Source organism: Garra rufa, chromosome 14 (assembly GCF_049309525.1).
Source record: "Garra rufa chromosome 14, GarRuf1.0, whole genome shotgun sequence".
In the NCBI taxonomy this organism is placed as follows: domain Eukaryota; kingdom Metazoa; phylum Chordata; class Actinopteri; order Cypriniformes; family Cyprinidae; genus Garra; species Garra rufa.
Genome location: NC_133374.1, coordinates 28785254 through 28812032, shown reverse-complemented (window position 1 = coordinate 28812032; position 26779 = coordinate 28785254). Strand labels below are relative to the sequence as shown.

General features: G+C 37.0%; 2 protein-coding genes across 2 annotated transcripts in view; one reads left to right on the top strand and one right to left on the bottom strand.

Moving 5' to 3' along the window:
* The window catches only part of dpf1 (double PHD fingers 1), a 73695-nt gene extending 53497 nt beyond the window's left edge, over nucleotides 1–20198 (bottom strand). Inside the window, 2 exon segments of the mRNA XM_073817844.1 lie at nucleotides 20085–20149; nucleotides 20151–20198. Coding sequence (XP_073673945.1) covers nucleotides 20085–20149; nucleotides 20151–20198 — 113 coding nt within the window.
* A 1238-nt stretch (nucleotides 20199–21436) lies between these two features.
* LOC141284783 (zinc finger FYVE domain-containing protein 1) overlaps nucleotides 21437–26779 on the top strand; it is a 28455-nt gene continuing 23112 nt past the window's right edge. The window contains exons 1-2 of the mRNA XM_073817803.1: nucleotides 21437–21621; nucleotides 26058–26562. Coding sequence (XP_073673904.1) covers nucleotides 21505–21621; nucleotides 26058–26562 — 622 coding nt within the window. The 5' untranslated portion in view covers nucleotides 21437–21504. The remainder of the gene's footprint in view (nucleotides 21622–26057; nucleotides 26563–26779) is intronic.

Genomic DNA, 26779 nt, shown 5'->3' with positions numbered 1-26779 from the left:
AATGCGATTGTGTGTGTGAATTCGATTTTAGCCTTCAGATAGTTGATGCTGAGTGTTATGATCTCACTTTGATCTAACTGACCAATGAAACAGCATAGCTGGAAGAAAAAAAACAAATTGGCTTTAGTTTGGTGGCCATTTCTGATTCATACGATACATTTTGTACTTGATACAATGGTACTGTAATAAAGAGATTTTTGAATATGTGCCATGGTAGTACCATTAATTTTTTTGAACAACACTACAGTTCAGAATGTGCAGATACTTTATTTATTGGTCAATACCTACCTGATCTCACAGTGAGCACTTGCAATTGTTTTAGGGCTGTCACTAACGACTATTTTTATGTCGATTAATCTATCGACTAATTTATCGATTAAACGATTATTCTAAACGACTAATTTCCTAAACTGAAGGGAATCATGTTAAAAATAACATCAATCACTTACTAAAAAAAAATCTAAATTAATTATTTAAATATTTACTTAAAATGATACTTGATATATGTATTTTAATCTTAATATGAATAATACGTAATCAAGTAAGCAATAAAAACGTAACTGTAGTCTACTGTAAAATGTAATTTAATCTAATTACAAGTACTTTATTTTTGTAATCTTATTACGCACTACCCATCTCTGCGTATAAGTTTATGGTGGGCACTTTTTATCGACGTTTATTGTTTTTATACAGATGATAAATTATTTACGCATATTTTTTTTTCATGTAAAACAAAAAATATTTATGTTTTTTCCAGTTAACAATTGACATAAATGAACACTTACATAAATGGACTTGTACCTACTAGTAAAAAACAAAAATATGAAAAAATTATACCTGGCGTCTGAATAATTTTTGGTTTGGCTGTCTAACCTCCTGAGACCCAGAAAAAAAAAAGATTTCTGAATTTAGTATTTTTTCATGCCATTACATTGTTTTAATCTTTAGAAAAAAAGATATTTTATTCATATTTTATTTTATGTCCTCTGTAGAGGACACTAGGACTGAGTTTTTCTAAAATATATATATATATATATATATATATATATATATATATATATATATATATATGTGTGTGTTTGTGTAAGGATGATTCTCAACTATGTTATAAAACATATAATAAAAATGATTTGATATACCATTTTTTTTTCATGCAGTATGTGTGTAAAAATTTTCATAAACTGGTTAAACACATTGTATCTAAACTGTATCTAATTTGCATATTAATGTGTTGCTGTTGGGACAGGATGCTGAAAAAAGAATGGTCATAATGGAAATAATAATTGGCCAGATTTTCATAATAATATCTAATATTTCATAAGAATATTGATATATTATTTATTTTTCTATTCAATTGTTATGTCTCCCAAAATGCATAATAAAAATGATTTTAATCCTGGTGTCCTCTACAGTGGACATGTATGAAATGATGTCCTGTTTCATTACAGGAAGTCGTATTTGGATTTTGATTTGAAAACCGGTAACATCATGAGATGGTGCTTTATGATCAACAATTTTTAAACAACAATTTTTCAGATTTATATGATTTATATGAAAATTCTGACTTAAAGTTACTTTTATTCAACCAGCAAGTTTTTTTTTTTGACCGGAAATGACACAGGACTCTCCCAAAAGATAATAAGACGATGTACAAGAGGCATCATTGTGGAAAAAAATATAAGCTTTTATTTACATTTGAACCAAAAGTGGCATGTCCAAAATGATTCATACCCTTCTCAATAATCAATAGAAAAGCCTTTATTGGCTATTACAGCAATCAAACGCTTCCTATAATTGCTGACCAGCTTTTTGCATGTCTCCACTGGTATTTTTGCCCATTCATCTTTAGCGATGAGCTCCAACTCTTTCAGGTTGGAGGGTCTCCTTGCCATCACCCTGATCTTTAGCTCCCTCCACAGATTCTCAATTAGATTTAAGTCAAGACTCTGGCTGGGCCACTGCAAAACGTTAATGTTTTTGTCTGCTAACCATTTCTTCACCACTTTTGCTGTGTGTTTTGGGTCGTTATGATGCTGAAATGTCCACTGGGGCACAAGGCCAAGTTTCTCTGCAGACTGCCTGATGTTGTTGTTGAGAAATTTGATGTATTGCTCCTTTTTCATGGTGCTGTTTACTGTCATTAGGTTCCCTGGTCGAAAAACACCCCCAAAACATTAGGTTACCACCATGTTTGACAGTGGGGATGGTGTTCTTAGGGTTGAAGGCTTCTTTTTTACGCCAAATAAAGGCTACATTATTGAGGCCAAACAATTCAATTTTTGTTTCATCTGACCATAAAACAGAAGACCAGAAGTTTTCTTCTTTGTCCAGATGAGCATTTGCAAAGACCAAGCGGGCTTTTGTGTGCCTTATCTGGAGAAGTGGTGTCCTCCTTGGTCTGCGTCCGTCGAACCCAGCGGTGTGCAGTGTCCATTGGACTGTCTGCCTTGAGATGTTGCCACCAGCACAGCCCAGATTCATCAGGATGGCGTTGGTGGTGATCCTTGGATTCTTTTTTTATCTCTCTCACTATCCTCCTGGCCAGCACAGGTGTCACTTTTGGCTTCCGACCACGTCCTCTGAGATTTTTCACAGTGCGGAACGTCTTGTATTTTTTAATAATACTTTGCGCTGTAGCCACTGGAACTTCAAAACATTTAGATATGGTCTTATAGCCCTTTTCTGAATCAGGGTAATTAGGATGCTTTAGAACAGCTTGGACTGTTTGGAATTGTATAGAACTTTGGATTTTCCCATAGACTGTAACCGTTTGCAAAGAGTATGAATAATTTTGGACATGCCACTTTTTGTTCAAATGTAAATAAAAGAGGAGTAATAATTTTTTTCACAATGATGCCTTTTGTACATCATCTTATTATCTTCTGGGAGACGTTGGTGTCATTTCTAATAAAAAAAAAAAACTTGCTGGTTGAATAAAAGTAACTTTTAGTCAGAATTTGCCAGGGGTATGAATAATTCCGGGCTTGACTAATGAGTAAATAATTGAATTCTTCTTTTTTAAGTGGCAGTCATTGTTCTTCATAATTGGCGACCACTGACTTGCCACCAGAAGGTCGGCAAAACCTGACCAACGCAGACAGAATGCAAACAATTTCTTCCCAATAATTTAAGTAAAAGTGAGTGACTGTGATGTAGACTTGGGCCCAGACTTGAAAGCTTTGGAAGGAAATAGGTAGCGAAAAAGACACAAATGCAAAGCAACTCACCCCTGAGGTTCAACCCGATGCCCCCTCCCCCCTCTGCCTCTTTCTAGTCTGAGCACAGAGCCGTCAAGCCCCCCTTCTCCATTCCATCACCTCACTCCTGTTTGTGCTGCTGGTGGAACAAGTCTGGCTTTCAGTAATAAGTTGACAGCTGTAGAAAATGGCCGCTCTCAGTTTGTTTGCTTCTTTTTTTTTTTACGCAATCTCATTATATTATACTGTGGCGGTGGCCTTGAAAGCTGTGAAACGTGTCTTGCTGGAAGACGAGAGAAAACCGGCCATATGGAATACAGTCTGAAAGTAGGCCGAACTCTGTGAATTCCAATTTTCTCGATCAACACTGTTCCCTGCAGTTCTCTACGTAATTTAATCAGAGTTTCTCGTATCATAGGCGCCCAGTGTTCGATTGTGGATGACCACCTATGGATTGCTTTAATAGAAGCGAGGGACTATGTTTATTGTGAAGGTGAGTTTGGACAAAACCTTTTAGGCCAGACTTTAATTTGTCAGCATCAGTGACAAATGGAGCACAGATCTAATCAGATACATCTGAGGCAATTACTCTTGTATTTTCATTACTTTGTGTTCGGTGCACAGTGTTGCTATATTGGCAGCATATATCAAAGCAAAGGCTAATGAAAGAAAGCATCCAAATTATAATCTACTAGAGAGCTATTTTTAGTAGATGCTGCCCACTTAAGAGACCTTTTTGCATCTAAAGCCTTTAAAGAGCGGTGTAAAATCCTGCAATAAAATGTGTTCGGCATTGATAACGCATGCTTGATACGATATGAATGCACGCATGTAATAACCGCTTGCAATTTACACAAAGCAAGCCAGGCTGACACAGACACACTAGCTAAACAAAGGAAAACAAGATCTTCAAGAGCAGGGTGCCTTTTCCCCAAACCAAAAGAGAAGGAAAAAAAGATGATTGGAGAGGAGCGCATAGCTTCCAGCATCCACACTGTCACTCCTGTGCAAAGCTCAACTATGACCCTCAAAAATAGAACAACCTCCAAAATTAGCTCTTCTTCTGTAGCCAATTTAATTTCAACCGGTGAGGAGGCAGAGGGAGATGTTGTCCAAATCTGTCTTTAAACTTACTGGTGTACTCCTCATTATACTCACAACACTACCAGAAAACTCCCTACAGTGCCAATTAGTCTCAATTAACAGTTGTCCTTCTGAAAAGTAACAGAGAGCTCCCTCTAGAGGCTGCACTGAGTCAGTAAAATACCAAACTCCTGTTGAACTGTACAGAGACCTCACAAGTGATTGAACACAAACACACACATGCACTCCAAAAATCAACCAATATATTAATTTTAACACAACTTTGTAACGAGCAATTGTCACTGTATATATTGTGAAACTATCACATGCAATATTAATTTTTGGATTAAAAAAAATTGCATAAGGTTATGGAATAAAGTTAAACATCATTTTTATACTACTAATATATGTTACGAAGATACTAAATAGCTCAAACCCCCTGTATTTTGTTTATTATGCAGTATTTAAGTGTTTTTATTACTTTTTCAACAATTGGTCACAGTAGTTAAAAATAAATTAACATAAATTAAAGAAACAAAATTAGTTTTAATTTTGTTTTAAAAGCACTTTAAAATAACACATAGTGATTATATTCACTATGTTAATTTAGGTTAAATAATCTAAATTAATATTAAAGAGTGTAATTTTTAACAAGGTATGAATTGTCAAAAGTAACCAATCGGTACCAAAATTTTAAAAACCTCCATTTCCCAGCCATTTGAGCACTGTTGAGCAGATTTTTAAACAGTGCTGATTGGCCATTGTGTAGAAAAATAACCAAAATTAATATTAAAGAGTTTAATCTTTTTTTTTAACAAGGAATAAGTAATATTTAAAGTTAGAGTTGTCAAAAGTACCGACTTTGGTACCAATAGGTACTGAAATTTTTAAAACGTTCATTTTCCTCTAACATTTGAGCGCTGCTGAGCAGATTCTTAAACAGTGCTGATTGGCCATTGTGTTTGTACATTCAACAAATATGACCGTGATTGGCTACAATGATGATCACTTCATCTGAGGCGCTACTAACACTAGTGCATTTTCGCTTTAAAACTGCTTTTTTTAAGATTAATTTTTGGCATTTTGCCTTTCGTTTAGATAGGACAGTGTAATGACAGGAATTAAAGTGGGAGAGAGAGGAAAATGGGATCGGGAAAGGTCCACAGGCCAGGATTCGAACTCGGGACACCCATAGCGCAATGCTCCTCGTCTACACTGGTGTGTTTTTACTGCATTTCAGAAACGATCTCCGTCCAAACTACACAACCGAAAACACATGTCACATGACTGTTTATAATGAGCATGATGTTATTGTTTACATGGTCATCAAAGATGCAGAGCGAATGTGGGCAGCCACGCCATTGTTTTCAAAAGTCTCAGTTTTGGTCTGTTTACACTGATTTAGTTTTCAAACTAAAATGGGTTTTGTAGCATTTTCGAAGTGTCCGTTTTCAAGGGTCGAAAACGCCGGAGTAGTGTAAAAGGCATAACGGTAGCAAAAATTATGCATTTTAAAATGAAAACGCACAAGTGTATACGTAGCATTAGGCTTTGTTTACACTAGCTCGGTTTTATTTTAAAAAGGCCTTTTAAAATGAAAATGTTCCTCGTCTACATGTCATTTTCACTGTTTCCGAAACGATCTCCATCCACACTACACAAGCGAAAACGCATGTCACATGACCATTCATAATGAGCATGTTATTGTTAGCACGGTCATCAAGGCTAATCATTTTAGACCCTTGAAAATGGAGACTTTCAAAAATGTACTGTAAACAACAGGCGTAACTGTAGCAAAAGTTATGCATTTTAAAACGAAAACGCGTAGCCTTAGGCCCTGTTAACACTGGTCTCGTCTACATGCCGTTTTCACTGTGTTTCAGAAACAATCTCCATCCACACTACACAACCGAAAACACATGTCACATGATCATTCAGAATAAGCGTGATGTTATTGTTTACACAGCAATCAAAGATTCGCAGAGCGAATGTGAGCAGCAATGCCATCGTTTTCAGTTTTGGTCCGTTTACACTGAAACGCAAACCTGGAGTTTTCAAACTAAAACAGGGTCTACAGCATTTTCGAAAGTCTCAGTTTTCGAGGAAAAGCGAAAGGCATACCGTAGCAAAAGTTATGCATTTTAAAATGAAACACACTAGTGTAAACGTACCCAGATAGCAAATGTACGTCTGCAAGATGTCTGTTAAAGATCTCTTGATCTGGAAAGCATCTGCTGTGTACAAACATCTGGCAGACGTCTGTAAGATGTAAGTTTTACATACATTTTAATTCATAAACACCTTAAAGACATCTAATAGACATCTATTTGACATCTGATAGGAAACGTCCAATAGACGTATTGCAGATGAGCACACGTCTTGCAAATGTAAATGCAGACGTCAAATAGACGTCTCCGAGATAGGTAAGGTAGTTGAGATGGATACATAGAATCAAGCTAGTTTAAGACAGGGTAGGTGATTTCGGCCAGCACGCTAGATTTGAAAACATAAGATCCTACCCTCCCTCCAAATCACTCTCTAAAGCCACACCTCCTCCAAACCACATGACCGCACACAGGCAGACCAGAGGCTAACCAGCATTGCAATGAGAGATGGCATAAATGCTGTCATATTACCTCATTTCTCATTCACTAGTGAGAAAACATTACAGTACAAAGTAATTAATATTACAATAATAATGCCTTTTATTTGCACTCTGTCTGCAATAACTTAATGGAACGCACTTATGGCATATCATGTCTGCTTTAAACTACCTGATTTCATGACGAAAACGTACCTGCGGGAACTTTACGCACCATAACTGTAGTTTCCAACAGAAATAAACACAGAGGCTGTAAAACAGCAAGCATTTGTAATTGTTTTCGTACACAGTTATGATTACAGCTTTATATGTTTGGCTTTTAGGATATTTCAACTTGCTCGATAGCTCAGCTGGCACGGAACTGGACTTAGGATGTGGAATCCTTGGGTATGAATCCCATGAAAAACATGATTCACGATAAAAGACCTGAAAGATATGGGGTCGAAAAACAAGCTATAACGGCATTCTTGCGATTGCGTTTTTACGTCACTTTCACGTTTGTTCATACTAACGGGTAGGTTTAGGTGTAGCGCAGATGGTATGTTATTTTAAAACATCACAGAGCATTAGAGTTATAGCGCCACTCAACGGACACATCAGAACCAACATCAAATAAAACGTACCATGTGCTACAGGGGGAAAAAAACACTCTTTTAGTGCCACGCAGTGGACATTTCACATCGAATATGTCACAAAATGTACATGGCAGTGCGTATTTTGCATCTTGCGAAAACGTTCCCATAGGTACATTTTCGTCATGAGATCGGTTGGTTTTAATTTTAAAAGTCACAAAGTGTGCCATATTCATGGAATGTGCCAGATAATAAGCTTTACATAAGCTCCGCTAGCTAAAAAAGCAATGCAGCAGTACCAGATGGTAATACCATGGACTGAATGATGACCATATTCAAACCAGCAGTCCAAGATACTTCAAAGAATACCATGGTACTTCTTTACAAGTGGATCTTAAAGCATCACATGTGGGTGTAAAGGACTTGTAACCATGTTGAATTGCTGTGGCTGGTGGCATTGATGGTAGAGGCTGACTAATATGTTGATGTGGCCCACAGTATTTTCATGAGCTTAGGACTGTTAAGAGAGGATATTGGCATGCCCATCCCCCATCAGTACTGTAGATTACACTTCGCAATAGCAACCTCCTCGAGCACCTCTCCCTTTTCGTCATCCGCCCCGCTTACCCCTCCCTCTTCTTTTTCACTAGACTACCCAGTCAAATGATTTATCTCATTTCTTTCTTCATCTGCTTCTCTCTCTCTCTCTCTACAGATGTGCTGGTGCATTTCCTCCAGCCTGCTGAAGACTAGCTTTACTGAGGACTGGAAGAACTGCAGAACATTAACAGATGCATAGTCAAAACTCAGCCCTGCATTAGCAGGGGCCAAATGTTACATAAACATTTATGAATCTCATCAACTTAAAGGAAAGTGCATGTTGATTATGTTGGACAGTGGATAGCCAGTATTCTAGGACTAAGAGTACGTTTACACTACAACGAGTGTACTAAAAATGGAAACATTTTTTCCTTTGTGTTTTTGAAAAGTTTAGTGTACAGAAGATAACATTGTCAAAACAATCCCATTCACACAAATCTGTGAAAACTACTAAAAACACTGTATTATGCTACCTGGTCTCATGAAGAAAACATACCTCTCAGAACTTTTTCATAAGAAATACGTACCAATGTACATATTACTGCAGTTTCCAACAGAAATGAATGCTAGAGGCGGTACAACAGTGAGCACTTGTAATCGTTTTCGTACACAGTTATGATTAGCTCAATAATTACTGTTTTTGCATTACTGTAAGGGGTAGGTTCTAATCTAATAGGTAGACAATTTAATTTATTTATTAGTTCCTGTGAAAAACATGACTCACATTGAAAGAGCTAAAAGATGCGAGATCGAAAAACAAGCTAAAACGGCATGCTTGCGATTGCGTTTTTACATCGCATTCGCTTTTGTTTATACTTGGGTAGGTTTAGGTTTAGTGCAAATGGTACGTTATTTACACATTTATGTTTTTGTAGTTCGTATGGTAGTTAATGGTATAATTCAAAAACGTACATTCTAAAACCTGTCTTAAACGTTTGCGTTTTCAGGCCCTCAAAATGCCATTGTTGTTGAAAATTGCCTCCTTAACATTCAAGTAAAGAGCAGTATCAGAATAAGAAGAAATGAGTAGTAATATCAATATAAATTTAAGTTGTCATGTCTGTATTACAATTTTTTTTTTCTGTCACTACACTAACAAAGGTTCCATTTATGAACTGTCAATGGAAAAAGGTTTGCTTTTGGGAAATGCAGCCCAAATCTCATGAGAAAACACAACTATTTTACAAGGTAGCAATTCGTACTCTCGACTAAAAAAAATAAAAAAAAGTGCAATGGTGTATCGGGTGAGCTACCAAGCAAACTTACTAATTTAGAAAACTCATGCATATGAAGCTTCATGTGACGACAACGTTCGAAAGTATCAGTTTTCAAATCACGCAGGATGTTAAAGGTGCCATAGAATGCATTGATACAATATTTTAAATTGTTCTCTGATATGTACATAGAAGGTATATGGCATAGGAAAGGGCAAAAAATCTCTAGATACGGTTTTACAGGTCCATTTACAACCCTATGATTTGTCCCTAGAATGAAATGTTCTGTTATTACCTTATTTGGAAGGTTCATGAATAATAATGATGAGCTCTGCTCTGATTGGCTGTTTCACAGAGTTGCTCATTTCAGGAGGAAAATATATATTTAATCACGGAGTTTGAGCCACTATTAATATGCACTTTATTGAAACTGCCATTTTGAATGCACGATCATTTTACTTTAACTTTTGTGATCGCATGTGCTCTGTGTAACGTTATACTGCAGGGGCAGTATTTACCACATAAGTTTAGATGCTTGTTAGTGATGCTCAGGATCTGCAAATCATTTGCCGTCGTCCACACAGTCATCTCTCCAGCTCTCCATTTATGTGAATATGGTAAGTGAAATCGTATGTACTCAATATAACAGACTACTGCTAACAGTAAGCTAACCATGTCCCTTCAGTGGCTCACCTTATTCTATTAGATCGCCTTATTTGTTCTCCTTGCCTTTCTAAGTAAGTTACAGACACCAACCATCCCTGCACTTAACATCTCCTGCACAACCTGGAACATAACATTTATTCCCGTGATCTGCCGTTTTCACTATTGTCCTCACTTTGTTGTTTTTTTTGTTTTGTTTTTTCACAATAGCCTAGCTGCAGAACTACTGATGATTGGGCTATGCAAATGTTGGGGGCGTAACTATTAATGATCGCGACTCTTACGCAATAGTCGCTATTATGTTACGATTAGCCTACTTTTCGGTGGTCTTTTGCAAACACCAGATTTATATAAGAAGGAGGAAACAATGGTGTTTGAGACTCACAGTATGTCATGTCCATGTACAGAACTGCTATTATGCCAAGGTAAATACAGTTTTCCATTCTATGGCACCTTTAAAATTGTTTGAGTTTTACTGCCTCTAGTGTTCATTTTAACTGAAAACTGCAGTAATTCATGCAGTTTTACAGAAATGTATATAGAGGCACGTATTTCCAATGAGCCTATGTTGATAAAAATGCACGGGAGTCTCTATTTGCACAGTTTATTTGTGTTACAGCCCTTTTTCTCGACTAAAAAAGTCTTTCCCAGCTAATTCTTCTCCAGAGATGAAGGAAAAATAGTTAGGAGGAGAAAATGACATTTATTAGACAGCAAGCTGCACATGACATATAACGCACTAGTTGTTTTCTTTGCGTTAAAATGTCACCAAAATGTTGGTATTTAGGTAAGTTCATTAAAGATACAAGCTTATATGATTTTTTTTTTTTTCACAATTTGAAAGTCTATAGTTTTACCCTCAACCACTATCAGCGGAGAATTCATCCTGGATCACCAAGCACAAAGCCAAGGATGCACAAAGCAGCATGAAATTAGTTCCATATTCATCAGTATCACCTTGGAGAGGAGTTTCAGTTTTAAAAAGTGTCAAAACATCTCATTTGTATGCAGCACCAAATGAGCTATTTGAAACGTACTCGCCAAAAGTGTTAATGCTGAAGATGCTCAATGAATTTTCAGAGATTGTCTGCTAAAGACACCTGCGTTCACCGCGGACCGCGATGCACGCAAACACCCTTGCTCGAATGAAATACCCAAGATCCTTCATTGCAGGAGAGAACCATATATCCTCAGAGGCATTTGTCTGCTATATTGAATTGCCCTGCTGTGTTTGCTGGCACAGGCTATGTGTTCACATAAATCGTTGCCTGTGGTGTAACATGGACCTGATGTCCTGCCGCATGTTCCACTGCTTGAAAAGACTGCAGGACTGACAGGGATGCTTACAGGTGCACTTGTACGGTTATTTTAGTAGGGTAAATCCCATTGCTTATTATTCCTTATATTATATATCACATTCGCACGGCGTAAAATACATATTTGGGGACCTATCAACTGATTTGTGAGCACACACTGTATACTCTGGAGCTTGCCCTCCACCTTGCACTTCTTGCAGGATGCTCTTTGCAGGTCGTATTTAAGGCTTTATGTTTCCCTCTTGGACCATCTATAGTTTCTTTTAAACGAGTATTCCTATGGATCTCCAGTGAAAACGGCAAGTGGGACGGTTTGTCCGGTAGAGAGATGAATATTTCACCCTTCTGCACTTTAATAATATCTGAAATCTGGGGAGAGGATCTATCCACCTAATAATGGCGAAAGAAGAACAGCTATAAATCTCCTTTGACGGACCCACATTTAGCAATGGACCATGCCATGCACTGCTCTTCTGCTCCAAATGCATGTTCTGATTCATTCTGACACACACACTAGTGCTCAGCGCAAAGTACACAGTCTCACGAGGCCATGAACATGCAAGTTCTAGATACTAAGAGTGAACAACGCACCAAAAATGCAGAGGGAATCTGATGTTAACACCTTGATGGATGCAGATGTCCATCTTCAAGTGTAAAAGCCATATATATAAGGGACTGAGGGATATTTTTTTGTTTTGATATAGAGCAGTATAATACTATAATCTGCTAAAGGCAGTACTAGGCACAATCATTACTTGTTTAAAGCGCTGCCCTATAGGCAATCTCAGTTCAGGCCAGCCTCTGATTGCGTTATGCAGTAAAACACCGCAGACCACCAGCTCAACATATCAGTGAGATCGAAAAAAACAAAGTCATTCTCAATCAAACAATGCCTTTGTAAGAAGAAGATACCTCAAGTAGCGTGGCTTTGTTGAGGAGAGGTGTGATATTACTTTTTGAAGTCATAGGACTTACAATTTTCACCTGGCAGATGATAAATTGGGTGAAAAAAATCCTATAGACTTGCACTGATGGAAGGACACAAACCATACCTAAGGTCCAGAATATTATAGAGGTTTGAGTGTGTGTTTCTGACTTGAGATTGTAAACAACCAATAAGAACACCCTAGCAACAAGGGCTGCCACGGGCAATTTTAGTTTTTGAGTAATCTGTCGATTTTTCTGACGATTAATCGAGTAAACGGATAATTATACTTTTTTGTGGTAATTAACATAGACCTAAGCGAACAATAACCTTGGAAATACTAAAAATACATATATAATAGCAATAAAGGAATAATAATTAGTTCATATAAAGTATCAAAAGGAAGTAATGACATGGTTTTTATATAACCTAAAAAACTATTATAACTATTATAAAAACATTATAACAAATGCCTGCATATGGTGATTGTTTTTACACTTTACTACACGATCTAATCCTTGTTTAATATTGACTAAACAACATTTAATTCAAATGTCCACTTAATCTTTAATATTTGGCCATTTACGACAGAAATGCTACAGCCACTGTAATTTCTTTAAAATCAAAATGAGTAAACTTAGAGTGAGGGTTTAAGCTTTCATTTTGAAACCCTGATGAACGGTTGGCATATTGAGAAAGATAATGATGTATTCTCCTGTGTTTGCGTAGGTTTATAAATCATTTACCTTATGAATCTGATGAAATTACACATGTTGTGTTCCCAGATAAACGTTATAATAAACCCAAACTCACAGCAATATGCAGAGATGAACTTTGAGATGCTAACTTAAACACATGTAAATTATAACAGTTTGTGTGGAGCAGCATTTACTGTGAACGAGGCCGTTCTGAGATGCACGTATGTAACCTACACGCATGTAAATAATTAAAATGCATATATTAAACCTGCATCAAATATATGTATTTGAATCATAGCATTTGTGAATTTACAATAGCATTACGCTTTATTATGATTTTTAGATGGGTTTAATATATCATGCCGTCTTGGAAAACGGTTTAATGAGTTTCATGGATTCTTGTCCGTGGAATGCGCCACTTCTGGTATTTTGCCGGTTATTCGACACAGGCAAAATGCAATCAAGATTTTTTTTTTTTTAAACGAGTACTCAAATTAAATTGAGGAATCATGAAATCCCTAACAGTAAGCATATTAAGAAAGATATTGATGTATTCTCCTATATTTGCGTAGGTTTATAAATGATTTACGTTATAAATCTGATTAAATGGCACACCCAGATGAATTGCATTCCCAGATTAATGTTATAATAAACCCAAACTCACAGCAACATGCAGATATGAACTTTGAGGTGCCAACTTACACACATGTAAATGATAAATTTGTGTGGAGCAGCATTTACTGTGAACAGAGCTGTTCTGAGACGCACGTATGTAACATACACGCATGAAAATAATTTAAATGCATATATTAAACCTGTATCGCATTAATTTAATTGAATCGTAGTGTTTGTGAAATCACAATAGAATTTTGCTTTATTATGATTTTTAGATGGGTTTAATATATCATGCAGCCTTGGAAAACAGTCATATTTGAGCAATCATGACATCCCTAACAGTTAGCATATTGAGAAAGATTATTGTTTATAAGCATATAAATATTTATAACCATAATTATAAATGATTTACCTTACAAATCTAATGAAATGGCACACCCAGATAAATTGCTTTCCCAGATTAATGTTATAATAAACCCAAACTCACAGCAATATGCAGAGATGAACTTCGAGACGCTAACTTACACACATGATAACTGTTTGTGTGGAGCAGCATTTACTGTAAAAGGAGCCATTCTGAGACACACGTACATTACCTACACGCATGTAGATAATTAAAGCGCATATAATGAATCTGCATCGCATTGAATCATAGAGTTTGTGAATTCACAATAGCATTATGCTTTATTATGAATTTTAAATGGGTTTAATATTTCATGCAACCTTGAAAAACGGTCTAATATGCGTTTTGTGAATTCTCTTCTGTGGAATGTGGCACTGCAAGTATTTTGACAGTTACTTGACGGGCAAAATGCAACCAAGGATTTTTTTTTCAAATCAAGAATTCAAATTAAATTGAGGAATCATGACAGCCCTACAAGCAACGATGGGTAAGTGATATTTTAATTTAGGAGTCTAGTGAATCTGTCTTTTGTTTAATAAAAAGAAATCATATTTTTACTGTACACACATTTACCAGCCTGATCTCATGAGAAAACGTTACAATTTTACAATACAGCGTTTTTGTATAAATTTCATCAAAAAGAGATTAGTCAGAATTAGTCAGCACTTATCTAAAACATAAAATAGTTATGAATTTTCATGTTTTAAATATTAATTCTTAAATATATTGCTTTAAATATTTACTCAGAATGCACAAAAAAAGATTTCTATGGCAACATTATTTTTAGAAAAAAAGATGAACATAAATGCCCCACATTAACCCAGTATGACGTAAGCATATCGTGCAAAAACATACAAATGAGATCATATGTAAATAGTTACAAATGCCATGAGATTTTTTTTTTTTTTTTGGCATTTGCTTAAAACTAGTGCTGTCACATCGATTAATCGCGATTAATCGCAATTAATTGCATCCAAAATTAAAGTTTGAATGATTTATATTATTTATAAATATATATAACACATATTTTGTGCGTATTTGCATATAAATACAGTACACACAAATATATTATGTAAACACAAACTTTTATTTTGGATGTGATTAATCGCGATTAATCGATTTCGCTACTTAAAAAGTAAATAAATGAATAAATAGTTTACTATCATACTAAGTTTACTGCATACTAAGTTGGCCTATTAATCAATGATATATCTCACTATCCAGACCACAATATATAATAATACTGTCATTTGTTACATTTATTTGATGCTTATCAAAAATTGTTCTATAGTGTGTTTGGATTCTAAATTAATTGTAAAAAAAAAATAATAATAAAATGTAAAAATAAACAAGCGTTCATGTTTACACAAATTTGATCTTTTTTTCCCAAAAAATATGTGAGTTAAAGTAATACATTCAAAGCATTTTGTAAGAAAACTGTTCTACGATTATGTGTGCAAGCTTTTACTGATGTTGGACTGCTTTTTTTCTTGCCAATAGGACAGTATAGACAAACAGGAAGCAAAGTGGTGGAGAAAGGAGATGGAATTGGCAAAGGTCCTCAAGTCAGGACTCGAACTTGGGTCAGCCAAATTGCAACATGTTGGAGTGCTGCCCACACAGCTATCTTGGTCCAAAAATTACTTCACTTTTTGGCTTACACACCAAAGGATTCTCTATTTACACATTTAGGTGCAAAATTCTCACACCTTTTTGCTGGTTTTTGAAAAATGTATTAGAAAATACTAAATAATGATTCATGGTGTATCAATATAGACTTGAAAACCACCAGGTTTTCCTATGGAGTTTAATGGGAATTCTACTGTACATTTTTTGTGTGGCCAAAGCTTCTACTCATCAAACTTTACTCAGATGTTCACACTGACAAGACTGAGTCATCAGGAAGCGACACCCTCCCTCTGTCTTCCTCAGTCCACATCTGATGCTCTTCCCACAAGGTGTCTCACCTTCCGAAAAAGAGTGAAAGTGAGCACACCACGCTTCTCTAACCTTCTAAACAACTCCTAAGTTCAAGTGCAACACCACAGTACACTACATATAGACTATAGATGCTAGCTGTGCACTATAAGATCCCTGAGCAACAGTGTGATGACTGACAGTGAGTTAGGTAGCTTTGGAGAAATAGGTCATAGAGCTAAAAATACCTATCTGTGTCTCTCTCTCTCCTCTTGAAGACAAAGAGAGTCTCTCTGGTAAAAAAAAAAGTGAGTGAGTGAGTGAAATGAAGAGAACAGCCCACCAGTCTCAGAAGAAGAAAAATGCCCTTATAGAATCGCGGCCGCTTATGCAAACAAACATTTAAAAGGCCTTAGTATGGAGATGGGGAGGAAGGATCTAGAACCGGGTGACAGTATTCGGCTTAAGAGCGTCAGTGTGGAGAATTATATAGACCTCATTTTTCTCAGATCAGTGAGGCAAAGCGGAATAACTATCCAAGAAGTCCGCATTCCGCATCCTACGAAATGACTGGAAGAGACAGGACACCATCACTTTAGGAGACTGAGAGAGATACCGGAAGATAGAGAAAAAATAGAGACATTAAGTGAACCTGAGTAATTACTAGAGAGATGTGAGGACTAGTGGAGGAAGAGAGACTGAACAAAGAGAAATACGCATGAGAACAGTGGGAAACTAATCCAAAGATTCAAAGATTCCCAATGAAACGCCATCATTTTGGCGAAGGCATGCCAGTTAGCAGATAATCAGCAATCAAGGCAGGCATAATTTAATCACCATCTCTTAAAAATGAGTGATTTATAAAAGCCAGTAATGTAAATTAGATTGGCTCCTCAACTGATATCTCCTCATGGCTCCAGAAGTACTGCACTTTAACTGGGTTCTTTGAAGAGGGTTATTGAAGAGCGTAACATCGCAGTAATTCAGACGCTGATTGCAGTCCCTCTTTCTGTTCATTCATGTTTCTCATGCAAATGCTTCGCATCTCAAATGCACCAAGATGCACACCTGACCTTGTATACATTACTAAAACCATCCATCCACAGTCAAAAACAAAGTTCAGCGCTCAGGGAAATTGATCACACCAAAGGGAACCCAGTAAGATACTTTAGGATTTGTCTTGTATGAGTTACTTACATGAGTCACTGAATCAAAACTGCGGATTTACAAAATCCACAGCAGTTTTATTCCTTTGCAGAACAGTATTAGATAGTGCTACTAAAGTTAAGGCACTGAATGACTGCAATATTCATGTACACACTTTACAACTAGGTGCTGTTAGTTAATACGGTAACTAATATTAACAATGAGTAATAACACATTTATTACAGTTTTTATTACACTTTATGTTACCCCAGGTTCATTAGTATTAGTAAATGTTGAAATTAACATTGACAATGATTACACCAATGGCTTCCATTCAGAAAAGTCACGTGAGGGACGTGATGTATGTAGGATAGGGCGTAAGATCCACCTTATTCTTTAACGCGGATGTAAGCCTATGGGCAAGACTTACGGTTCATTACGGTTCATAACAAGAACTGCAGTAAACAGTACAAACCAGTGTGTTCATAATTAAGATAATACATTAAAACGAGCTGCTCTGTACAGCTAAAAATAGCTGGACGTGGATGAGACCATAAGCCAGACTCATAAAATTTACAAATGGCTGCACCCGTTCTTACGGTAAGAAAAAGTTTGTCCATACATGTTTAATTTGTTGAATCTAAATATGCATTTTTACAACATATTTGTCTGGATTCATATTATGTCAAAGCTATTCCTTTAAATTTGAGTAACTGGTATTGCAGCACAATCCTAACCAACACACGAATGTTATTTCAAATAGCCTATATTACTAACGTTTGCTATTTTGTACACATTGTAAGTTATCCAAATACTATTTGTCATAAGGTAAGAGTTCTTTACCTCAGAAAGCATCCTGTCTGATTCACAATAATATGTTGTGAATGAAAAAAATATGTGACCCCGGACCACAATCCAATAATTTGTCAAACATCATCTGAAAACTGAATCAATAAGCTTTCCATTGATGTATGGTTTGTTAGGATAGGACAACATTTGGTCGAGATACAACTAAATCTGGAATCTGAGCGTGCCAAAAAATCTAAATACTGAGAAACCTTTAAAGTTGTCCAAATGAAGTTCTTAGCCATGCATAATACTAGTCAAAAATTAAGTTTTTATATTTTTATAGTAGGAAATGTACAAAAAATATAAATGGAACATAATCTTCCCTGCTGAAAAAAACAGCATATGCTGGTTAGGTAGGTTTTGGTGCTGGGATGCTGGTTTTAGCTGGTTTATGCTGGTCCTTTGCTGGTTTAAGCTGGTAATGTTGCTGGTCAAGGACCAGCATAAACCAGCAAAGGACCAGCATAAACCAGCAAATGGCCAGCATAAACCAGCAAAGTACCAGCATGAACCAGCTAAATCCAGCATCCCAGCACCAAAGCCTACCTAACCAGCATATGCTGGTTTTTTCAGCAGGGTTTACTTTGGTATAAAAGACAAATCGATCATTTTGACCCATACAGTGTACTTGGCTATTTCTACAAACATCCCCGTTCTATAAGATTGGTTTTGTGGTCCAGGGTCACATAAGTCCCTACACGGTTAATTTGTTAAGTCTAAATACATATAGTTCACAAAATATTTGTCTGAATTCGAATTATGTCAAGGTATTGTAGCACAATAGCAACCAACACCCGAATGTTATTTCACGTATATAACCATCGTTTGTTATTTTGTATACATTGTAGGTTATTCAAATACTATAGTTTGTCATGAGGTAAGAGTTCTTTACTTTATAAAACCTTGCATCCTGTTTTGACTCTGAATCGCCCTAGTTAACAGTTTTTGCACGGGTGAGAATGCAAAAGTCGTTTCCATACATGAAATAGGCCTAATATGAATAATATAGGGTAAGATTAATAATGTACATAGTCAAATGTTTGGCAGCTGTGCCTGGTGTTGCCACAAGATACACAAGATACAAAGATACTTTTTAGTATTAAAATAAAATAAAAATACAAACAGCCTATCGTCGCACAAACTAAGGTTGTGTTTACTGTTTTTTGAACGTAATAGCCTACACTATAAGCAAAACGTCCCAGAAATACATTTTAGGCTTGTTTAGTTTTTGTCAACGTATAATTTTTACATAGCTATGCATGAGTGTATAAAAACACATATACTTTGGTTAGGTTTGGACAAGGTTTTAAACCGCTGTTACCAAGCTGCAACCAAAATACAACGTTGTGGAGACGTTTTAAACTGGGTCCAGGTGGGCAGCCGCGGTAGTTACTGGAAAGAGATGCAACCTCCCGGGTTAAAGCCCGGCACAAGTGCAATTTCCTCTTTATCAGATACCTACAAAGGCTACACTCACATATTCACGCCAGATACAAACACGTCTCTCCATTCGAAAGGTCCCCGTCTCTAGCAGACGAATGTAAAGCAATTTTTGGCACTGAGCCCGTGTGGCGTCTGCGTGCCGCACGCCGAAAAAATGTGTCAGTGTGCACAAAGGAATCTAATGGAAACTTCACAGAATGTGCACTGATGCAACGGCGCATAAGAGATATCAGATGTTGCACGCCACTAAAATTTCATTGTTTAACACTTAGAATTCATATTCACGATGCATGTAATTTGTACCATCTAATATATATGATCTGCCCGTGCAATGTAACCTCTCGCTTGGTGTGATAAATCATAACATTTTCCAGTTCTGCCAGTTTGCATCTAAATGTTATCCTCTGACAGCATACCAGTTCGTTTTGTTTGCCATCATATTACACAAAAGCAAAAGCAAAAAGCATCCAGTATCTTCGTTTATCTTGAGACTCGGTAGCTAGTGGACTCTCCGATTCCGATACCAACAACTGTAAGTTTGTAGTGATCAATACTGACCAGGGACGCCGGGTCAACATTCTCAACATTCCTCCATATCACTGTGCATATGCAGAAATGACACCCGAGACTCTGCACTTTATAACGTGCCATATTTGCCCAAATGACAAAATGTCGTCGCATGCATTAGGATTTATTGCATTTCAGCATGCATTCGTAGTTTAAACCTCGCCGGCATTTTATACTTTTAAAGATGTTTGTATATTTGTGATTTAGAACGAACGCTGCTCGTTGCATGACATGCATTGCATAAAGCATAAAAAACAGAAATATTTTTACTTACGATTTTAGAGGATTTTGGACCACTGTGGCCATTTTGATATAGAATGATACAATGTAAGACTGCAGATCCCCGGTATTGTACATGTAATATAGCAGCAATTTCAATTTCATTCATTCTCTGGGGCTGCGGCTGGATCGCCCAGCCAATAGGAGCACGACTGGCTGACAGTCAGTGCGGGGAAATGTAGTTTTTATCCCCTGATGGCTTCATGAGGCAGCGACGCGTGTACTACAAACAGCACAATGCACTGCGGTTAACTGTATACTAGTCCCGCCTTGATTTTGTATGGGCAAGCCAAAACATCTACTGTAAATTCAAGGTTGGATTGCTGGACTGTCTGTCAGTATTTTTGCTCTCATGTTGGTAGCTTCTTTGATTTGTAGAGATTATATGTAGAGAGTCAATATTTATCTTTTTTGTATGCATATTTTATATTAATTTCAATAAATATCATTATTCGCCTAACGTTACATAGATTCCCGCTATGTATGTGCACTATATGTCTATATATCACTGTTTTCAATTTTCTGCTGTGTTTATACTGAGCTAATAATATTTTTCATGTTCTAAAGTAAACTAACCCGCAAACAAACTTTTCAGCATTTTTACATTTTCACTAAAACATTATTTTCTATATCTTATCAAACATTTTTTCTCTATAGCCTGGCCTATGGTAAGCAAGTGTAATATTTATAAACAATAACAATGCAGTAATTCTGCTATTGCAATGAGAAACATATAGATCTTATAGATATTGTGAATAAATATTGTCAAAATATCAGCCAGCCTGACCTCTAATATGACTATAAAGGGCTCTTCAGTCCAGTTAACTGCGATGGCGCCACTTTGAAGGCATTCTGTGACATGTGATATTTATAGAGCCCTGCTAACAAATATTTAATGAACCTTAGCGAGCTCTATGGAATGACTCTGAACAAAAATGTCCTGTTGATTCATTAGGGATTACTGCAGAACTGGTGCATTTTTTAGGGGATTTTAGAGTTGGGATAATCTTCAATTTAAGATATTGCAGTGCAATAATACTTAAACTAAAACTAAACATCACTTCTAGTCTGTTTGCACCTGCTTTTAATAATTGTACAAAACTTTGATTTCCATAATCATACATTAATGTTTGTTTATTTTTTATTTTTTTTCATGGAGACTTGTTTTTATTGACTTGGATATTACACTGTAAACTGTATTCTGCACACAAAGACTGCTATAAAACAGTTAATCTGAATAACCACTAGAGAGCGTCAAAAATGCACAACGAAGAGAACGATAGAGTAGCAACAGCGCCCTCTAGAGTTCAGCTAAAGTTAGAAAACCAAACAGCGCCGAAGCAGGTAGTAGTCCTGGGACAGTTGTAGTCCAACTAGCTTTCCAGAGAGTTATGATGATTTTTTAGTCGTTCACGATGTCTGAAACGATACTGAAAGATATGGAGGAGATTTCTCTCGGGCCTGTTAAGATGGACGAGCCGAAAGAAAATGGACGGAGTTTTCTCCTGGTGGACGAAAACGAAAGCTTGCAGGTTTGTTTTTGTTAGCTTCTCTGTTAGCCGTCAAGCTATTAGGTAAACAGCACATGTTGTCTTAGTCTTAGTCTTAGTCTTAGTTGTTTTTATACACTTCGATAGGTGTTTGTCAATTCGCGAACATGTTAGTAACTAATTATAGTATGTGTAGCTAATATAAATAAAAAACATATAAGCTAATCCTGACCTGTCAACATGATTGAATCAAAAGGAAAGGCTGTGTTTTGACAACATTTGGGGTTCTCACTGACATGTGATCTTTAGGCATTGATCATCATTGATTAAATCAAGGGTTTGTGAAGTTTGGGTCTCTTTTTCTCACGTACATTCATTATTTCAGGTGTGCTACAGGGCCATGTGCTATAGCAGATGATACATCTGTCAACAGTGTATCCTAGTGTGATTTACAGTACAAATGTTGAGTGATCTCAGGGCTGTGTAACTACTGCTGTATTACTAATACTGTAGTTACGGTATGACTCTAAAATGATATTCTGGTACTCTGGTAATTGCATGGTATACGAATATAGCAGCTATTCGTTGTTATCTATTAGCTGCACACTCAACAATGGGTCAACAATGACAGTGTCGTTTTGGAGTTTCTAGTGTTTTAAGAATCCTAAGTAGCCTGTAAGTGATCATTTGATTTCATTTGAGATGAGAGATTTTTGCTGAATGGAGAGACCCAAAAATAAAACTTCATTTTGAACTTAATCTTTTGTTGTTTCAAGCCCATGTGGCTTTCTTTCTTCAGTGGAACACAAAAGGCATGGTGACTCATTTATCATTAATGATGACATAATTGTCCTTTTGGGTGATCTGTCTCTTTAAGATTCTTACAATGGTGATAGACAGTCAGTCAGATAGGCGGGGCAGGCATCCAAGAGAAACCATTAACATGGAATTCTGCAAACTCATTGTGAATTTACAGCAGAAAACATCCAATAATGCACACAGGCCAAATTAGAATTAAAATTCTGCATGCATCCAAAATAGACTCTCACAGAAGCGCTACTTTGGAAGCATTTAGAACTGAAAAAACTGAACCATTATTATATGTGTATGTATAGGTATGTAGACATATTAGAGGTCTTAGGTTAAACATTGAGATCATCAACTGTTCAATTTCTTTTCATTTGTTATTTTGTTCTAATTGGCCACATTTGGCTACAATATTATATTGTTCTATTGGCATATAAGCATATTAGGGATGCACCGATCCTTATCGGCCGATCACTTGCGCGTTTTGTCAGTAAAGCCGGTTCTGTAATCAGCGGTAAATGCCATCAGGTGCGTGATTTCACGTTGAGCCGTATATACTACACACAGCCGTTGTTCACTGACAAGCTGCGCACATTCACACTGATAATGAACATTGATTTGCGCAGCTCGTCGGTAAACAACGGCTGTGTGTAGTATATACGGCTCAACGTGAAATCACGCACCTGATGGCATTTACCGCTGATTACAGAACCGGCTTTACTGACAAAACGCGCAAGCATGATCGGCCGATTCGTATCGGTGCATCCCTAAAGCATATAATCTTTGGCAATATGAAATTGAAAAATGACTTGAACTGATAGATAGACAAACAGACAAACAAAAGACAGACATATAGATAGATAGATAGATAGATAGATAGATAGATAGATAGATAGATAGATAGATAGATAGACAAATGAAAATGACAGATAGATAGATAGATGGATAGACAAACAGACAAATAGACAGACAAAAGACAATCAGATGGATAGATAGATAGATAGATAGATAGATAGATAGATAGATAGATAGATAGATAGATAGATAGATAGATAGACAGACAGACAGACAGACAGACAGACAGACAGACAGACAGACAGACAAACAGACTTACAGATATAGATAGACAGACAGATAGAAAAATAGATAGACAAAAGACAGACAGATAGATAAATAGATAGATAGAAAGACAGACAGATGGACAAAAGACAAACAGACATACAGATATAGATAGACAGACAGATAGATAAATAGATAGATAGACAGAAAGACAGACAGACAGATGAAAGACAAACAGATAGATAGACAAATGGACGACAGACAAACAGACAGAGAGACATACAGATAGAAAAATAGATAGACAAAAGACAGACAGACAGATAGACAGACAAATGGATGAAAGACAAACAGACAGAGAGACATACAGATAGAAAAATAGATAAAATACAGATAGATAGACAGACAGATGAAAGATAGACAGACAGACAGATAGACAAAAGACAAACAGACTTACAGATATAGATAGACAGACAGATAGAAAAATAGATAGACAAAAGACAGACAGATAGATAAATAGATAGATAGAAAGACAGACAGATGGACAAAAGACAAACAGACATACAGATAAAGATAGACAGACAGATAGATAAATAGATAGATAGACTGAAAGACAGACAGACAGATGAAAGACAAACAGATAGATAGACAAATGGACGACAGACAAACAGACAGAGAGACATACAGATAGAAAAATAGATAGACAAAAGACAGATAGACAGACAGACAGACAGACAGATGAAAGACAAACAGATAGACAGACAAATGGATGAAAGACAAACAGACAGAGAGACATACAGATAGAACAATAGATAGACAAAATACAGATAGATAGACAGACAGATGAAAGACAAACAGATAGATAGACAGACAAATGGATGAAAGACAAACAGACAGAGAGACATACAGATAGAAAAATAGATAGACAAAAGACAGCTAGATAGACAGACAGATAGATAGACAGACAAATGGACGACAGACAAACAGACAGAGAGACATACAGATAGAAAAATAGATAGACAGACAGACAGACGAAAGACAGACAGAAAGACAGACAGACAGACAGATGAAAGACAAACAAATAGATAGACAGACAAATGGATGAAAGACAAACAGACAGAGACATACAGATAGAAAAATAGATAGACAAAAGACAGCTAGATAGACAGACAGATAGATAGACAGACAAATGGATGACAGACAGACAAATGGGCGACAGACAAACAGACAGAGAGACATACAGATAGAAAAATAGATAGACAAAAGACAGATAGATAGACAGACAGACAGACGAAAGACAGACAGAAAGACAGACAGACAGACAGACAGATGAAAGACAAACAAATAGATAGACAGACAAATGGATGAAAGACAAACAGACAGAGACATACAGATAGAAAAATAGATAGACAAAAGACAGCTAGATAGACAGACAGATAGATAGACAGACAAATGGACGACAGACAAACAGACAGAGAGACATACAGATAGAAAAATAGATAGACAAAAGACAGATAGATAGACAGACAGACAGACGAAAGACAGACAGACAGACAGACATATGAAAGACAAACAAATAGATAGACAGACAAATGGATGAAAGACAAACAGACAGAGAGACATACAGATAGAAAAATAGATAGACAAAAGACAGCTAGATAGACAGACAGATAGATAGACAGACAAATGGACGACAGACAAACAGACAGAGAGACATACAGATAGAAAAATAGATAGACAAAAGACAGATAGATAGACAGACAGACAGACGAAAGAGACAGACAGACAGACATATGAAAGACAAACAAATAGATAGACAGACAAATGGATGAAAGACAAACAGACAGAGAGACATACAGATAGAAAAATAGATAGACAAAAGACAGCTAGATAGACAGACAGATAGATAGACAGACAAATGGATGACAGACAAACAGACAGAGAGACATACAGATAGAAAAATAGATAGACAAAAGACAGATAGATAGACAGACAGACGAAAGACAGACAGAAAGACAGACAGACAGATGAAAGACAAACAGATAGATAGACAAATGGATGAAAGACAAACAGACAGAGAGACATACAGATAGAAAAATAGATAGACAAAAGACAGATAGATAGACAGACAGGCAGAAGAAAGACAGACAGACATATAGATAAATAGATAGATAGACAGACAGGCAGAAGAAAGACAGACAGACAGACATATAGATAAATGGATAGATAGACAGACAGATAGAAAAATAGGTAGGTAGACAGACAGACAGATAGATAGATAGATAGATAGATAGATAGATAGATAGATAGATAGATAGATAGATAGATAGACAGATAGATAGACAGATAGATAGACAGAAAGTACATACATGTAAAGTACTTATATATTAAAACATCAATGGTTCTACTAATACAAATACTCTTTCTCTCTTTGTCGGTGCCGATAGCCTCGTGGTCAGTGCACCGACATAAGGTGTCCCGAGATTGAATCCCGCCTCGAGGACCTTTCCTGATCCCACCCCTCCCCCCAACTTCCTGTCATATCTCCACTGTCCTGTCAAAGAAAAAAGTAAAAACGCCCAAAAACAAACAAAAAAACTCTCTCTCTTTTCCAGGTGAAGAACGAAGGTCAGTTTTTGCAGAGGTTGGGCTGCAGCGCCGCTCAAGGAGTCAAAGTGCTTTCCATCTTCGGCAACACGGGCGACGGCAAGTCCCACACTCTCAATCACGTGCTTTTCAATGGCGAGGAAGTATTCGCCACGTCTCCTTCTCCATCCTCATGCACGGTTGGCGTATGGGCCGCTTATGAGCCGCGCCTGAACTTGATCGTGCTGGACACGGAGGGCCTGCTCGGTGCCGCCAGTCAGCAGAACCGCCGGATGCGTCTGCTGCTGAAGGTTCTGGCCTTATCAGACGTGGCCATCTACCGCACACGGGCCGAGAGGCTGCACAACGACATGTTCCAGTTCCTCGGCAGCGCGTCGGCCGCTTATCTGAAGCACTTCACACCTGAGCTCCGCGCTCTGTCTAGCCGCTGTGGTCTGGACGTGCCTCTCTCCAGCCTGGGACCTGCAGTTATAGTTTTCCAGGAGACTTTTCGCACTCAGCTACTGGGCCAGGGTAAGTCAGAGCAAGCAGACTTTCACTGTTTACAAGGCCTGCAGTGTTTATCAATATGAATACAGCATTTTTCTGATACATGTTGTTGCCAAAGGCTGTTGTACGACTAGCCTGGGGCAAAGGGATTGCTGTTTAAACTTTGGTCTGCACACCCTCATGGGGCCTAAATACATAGCCAGGGGGGTCTTTGAAAAAGTCCTGAATTTCAGACTAGCGG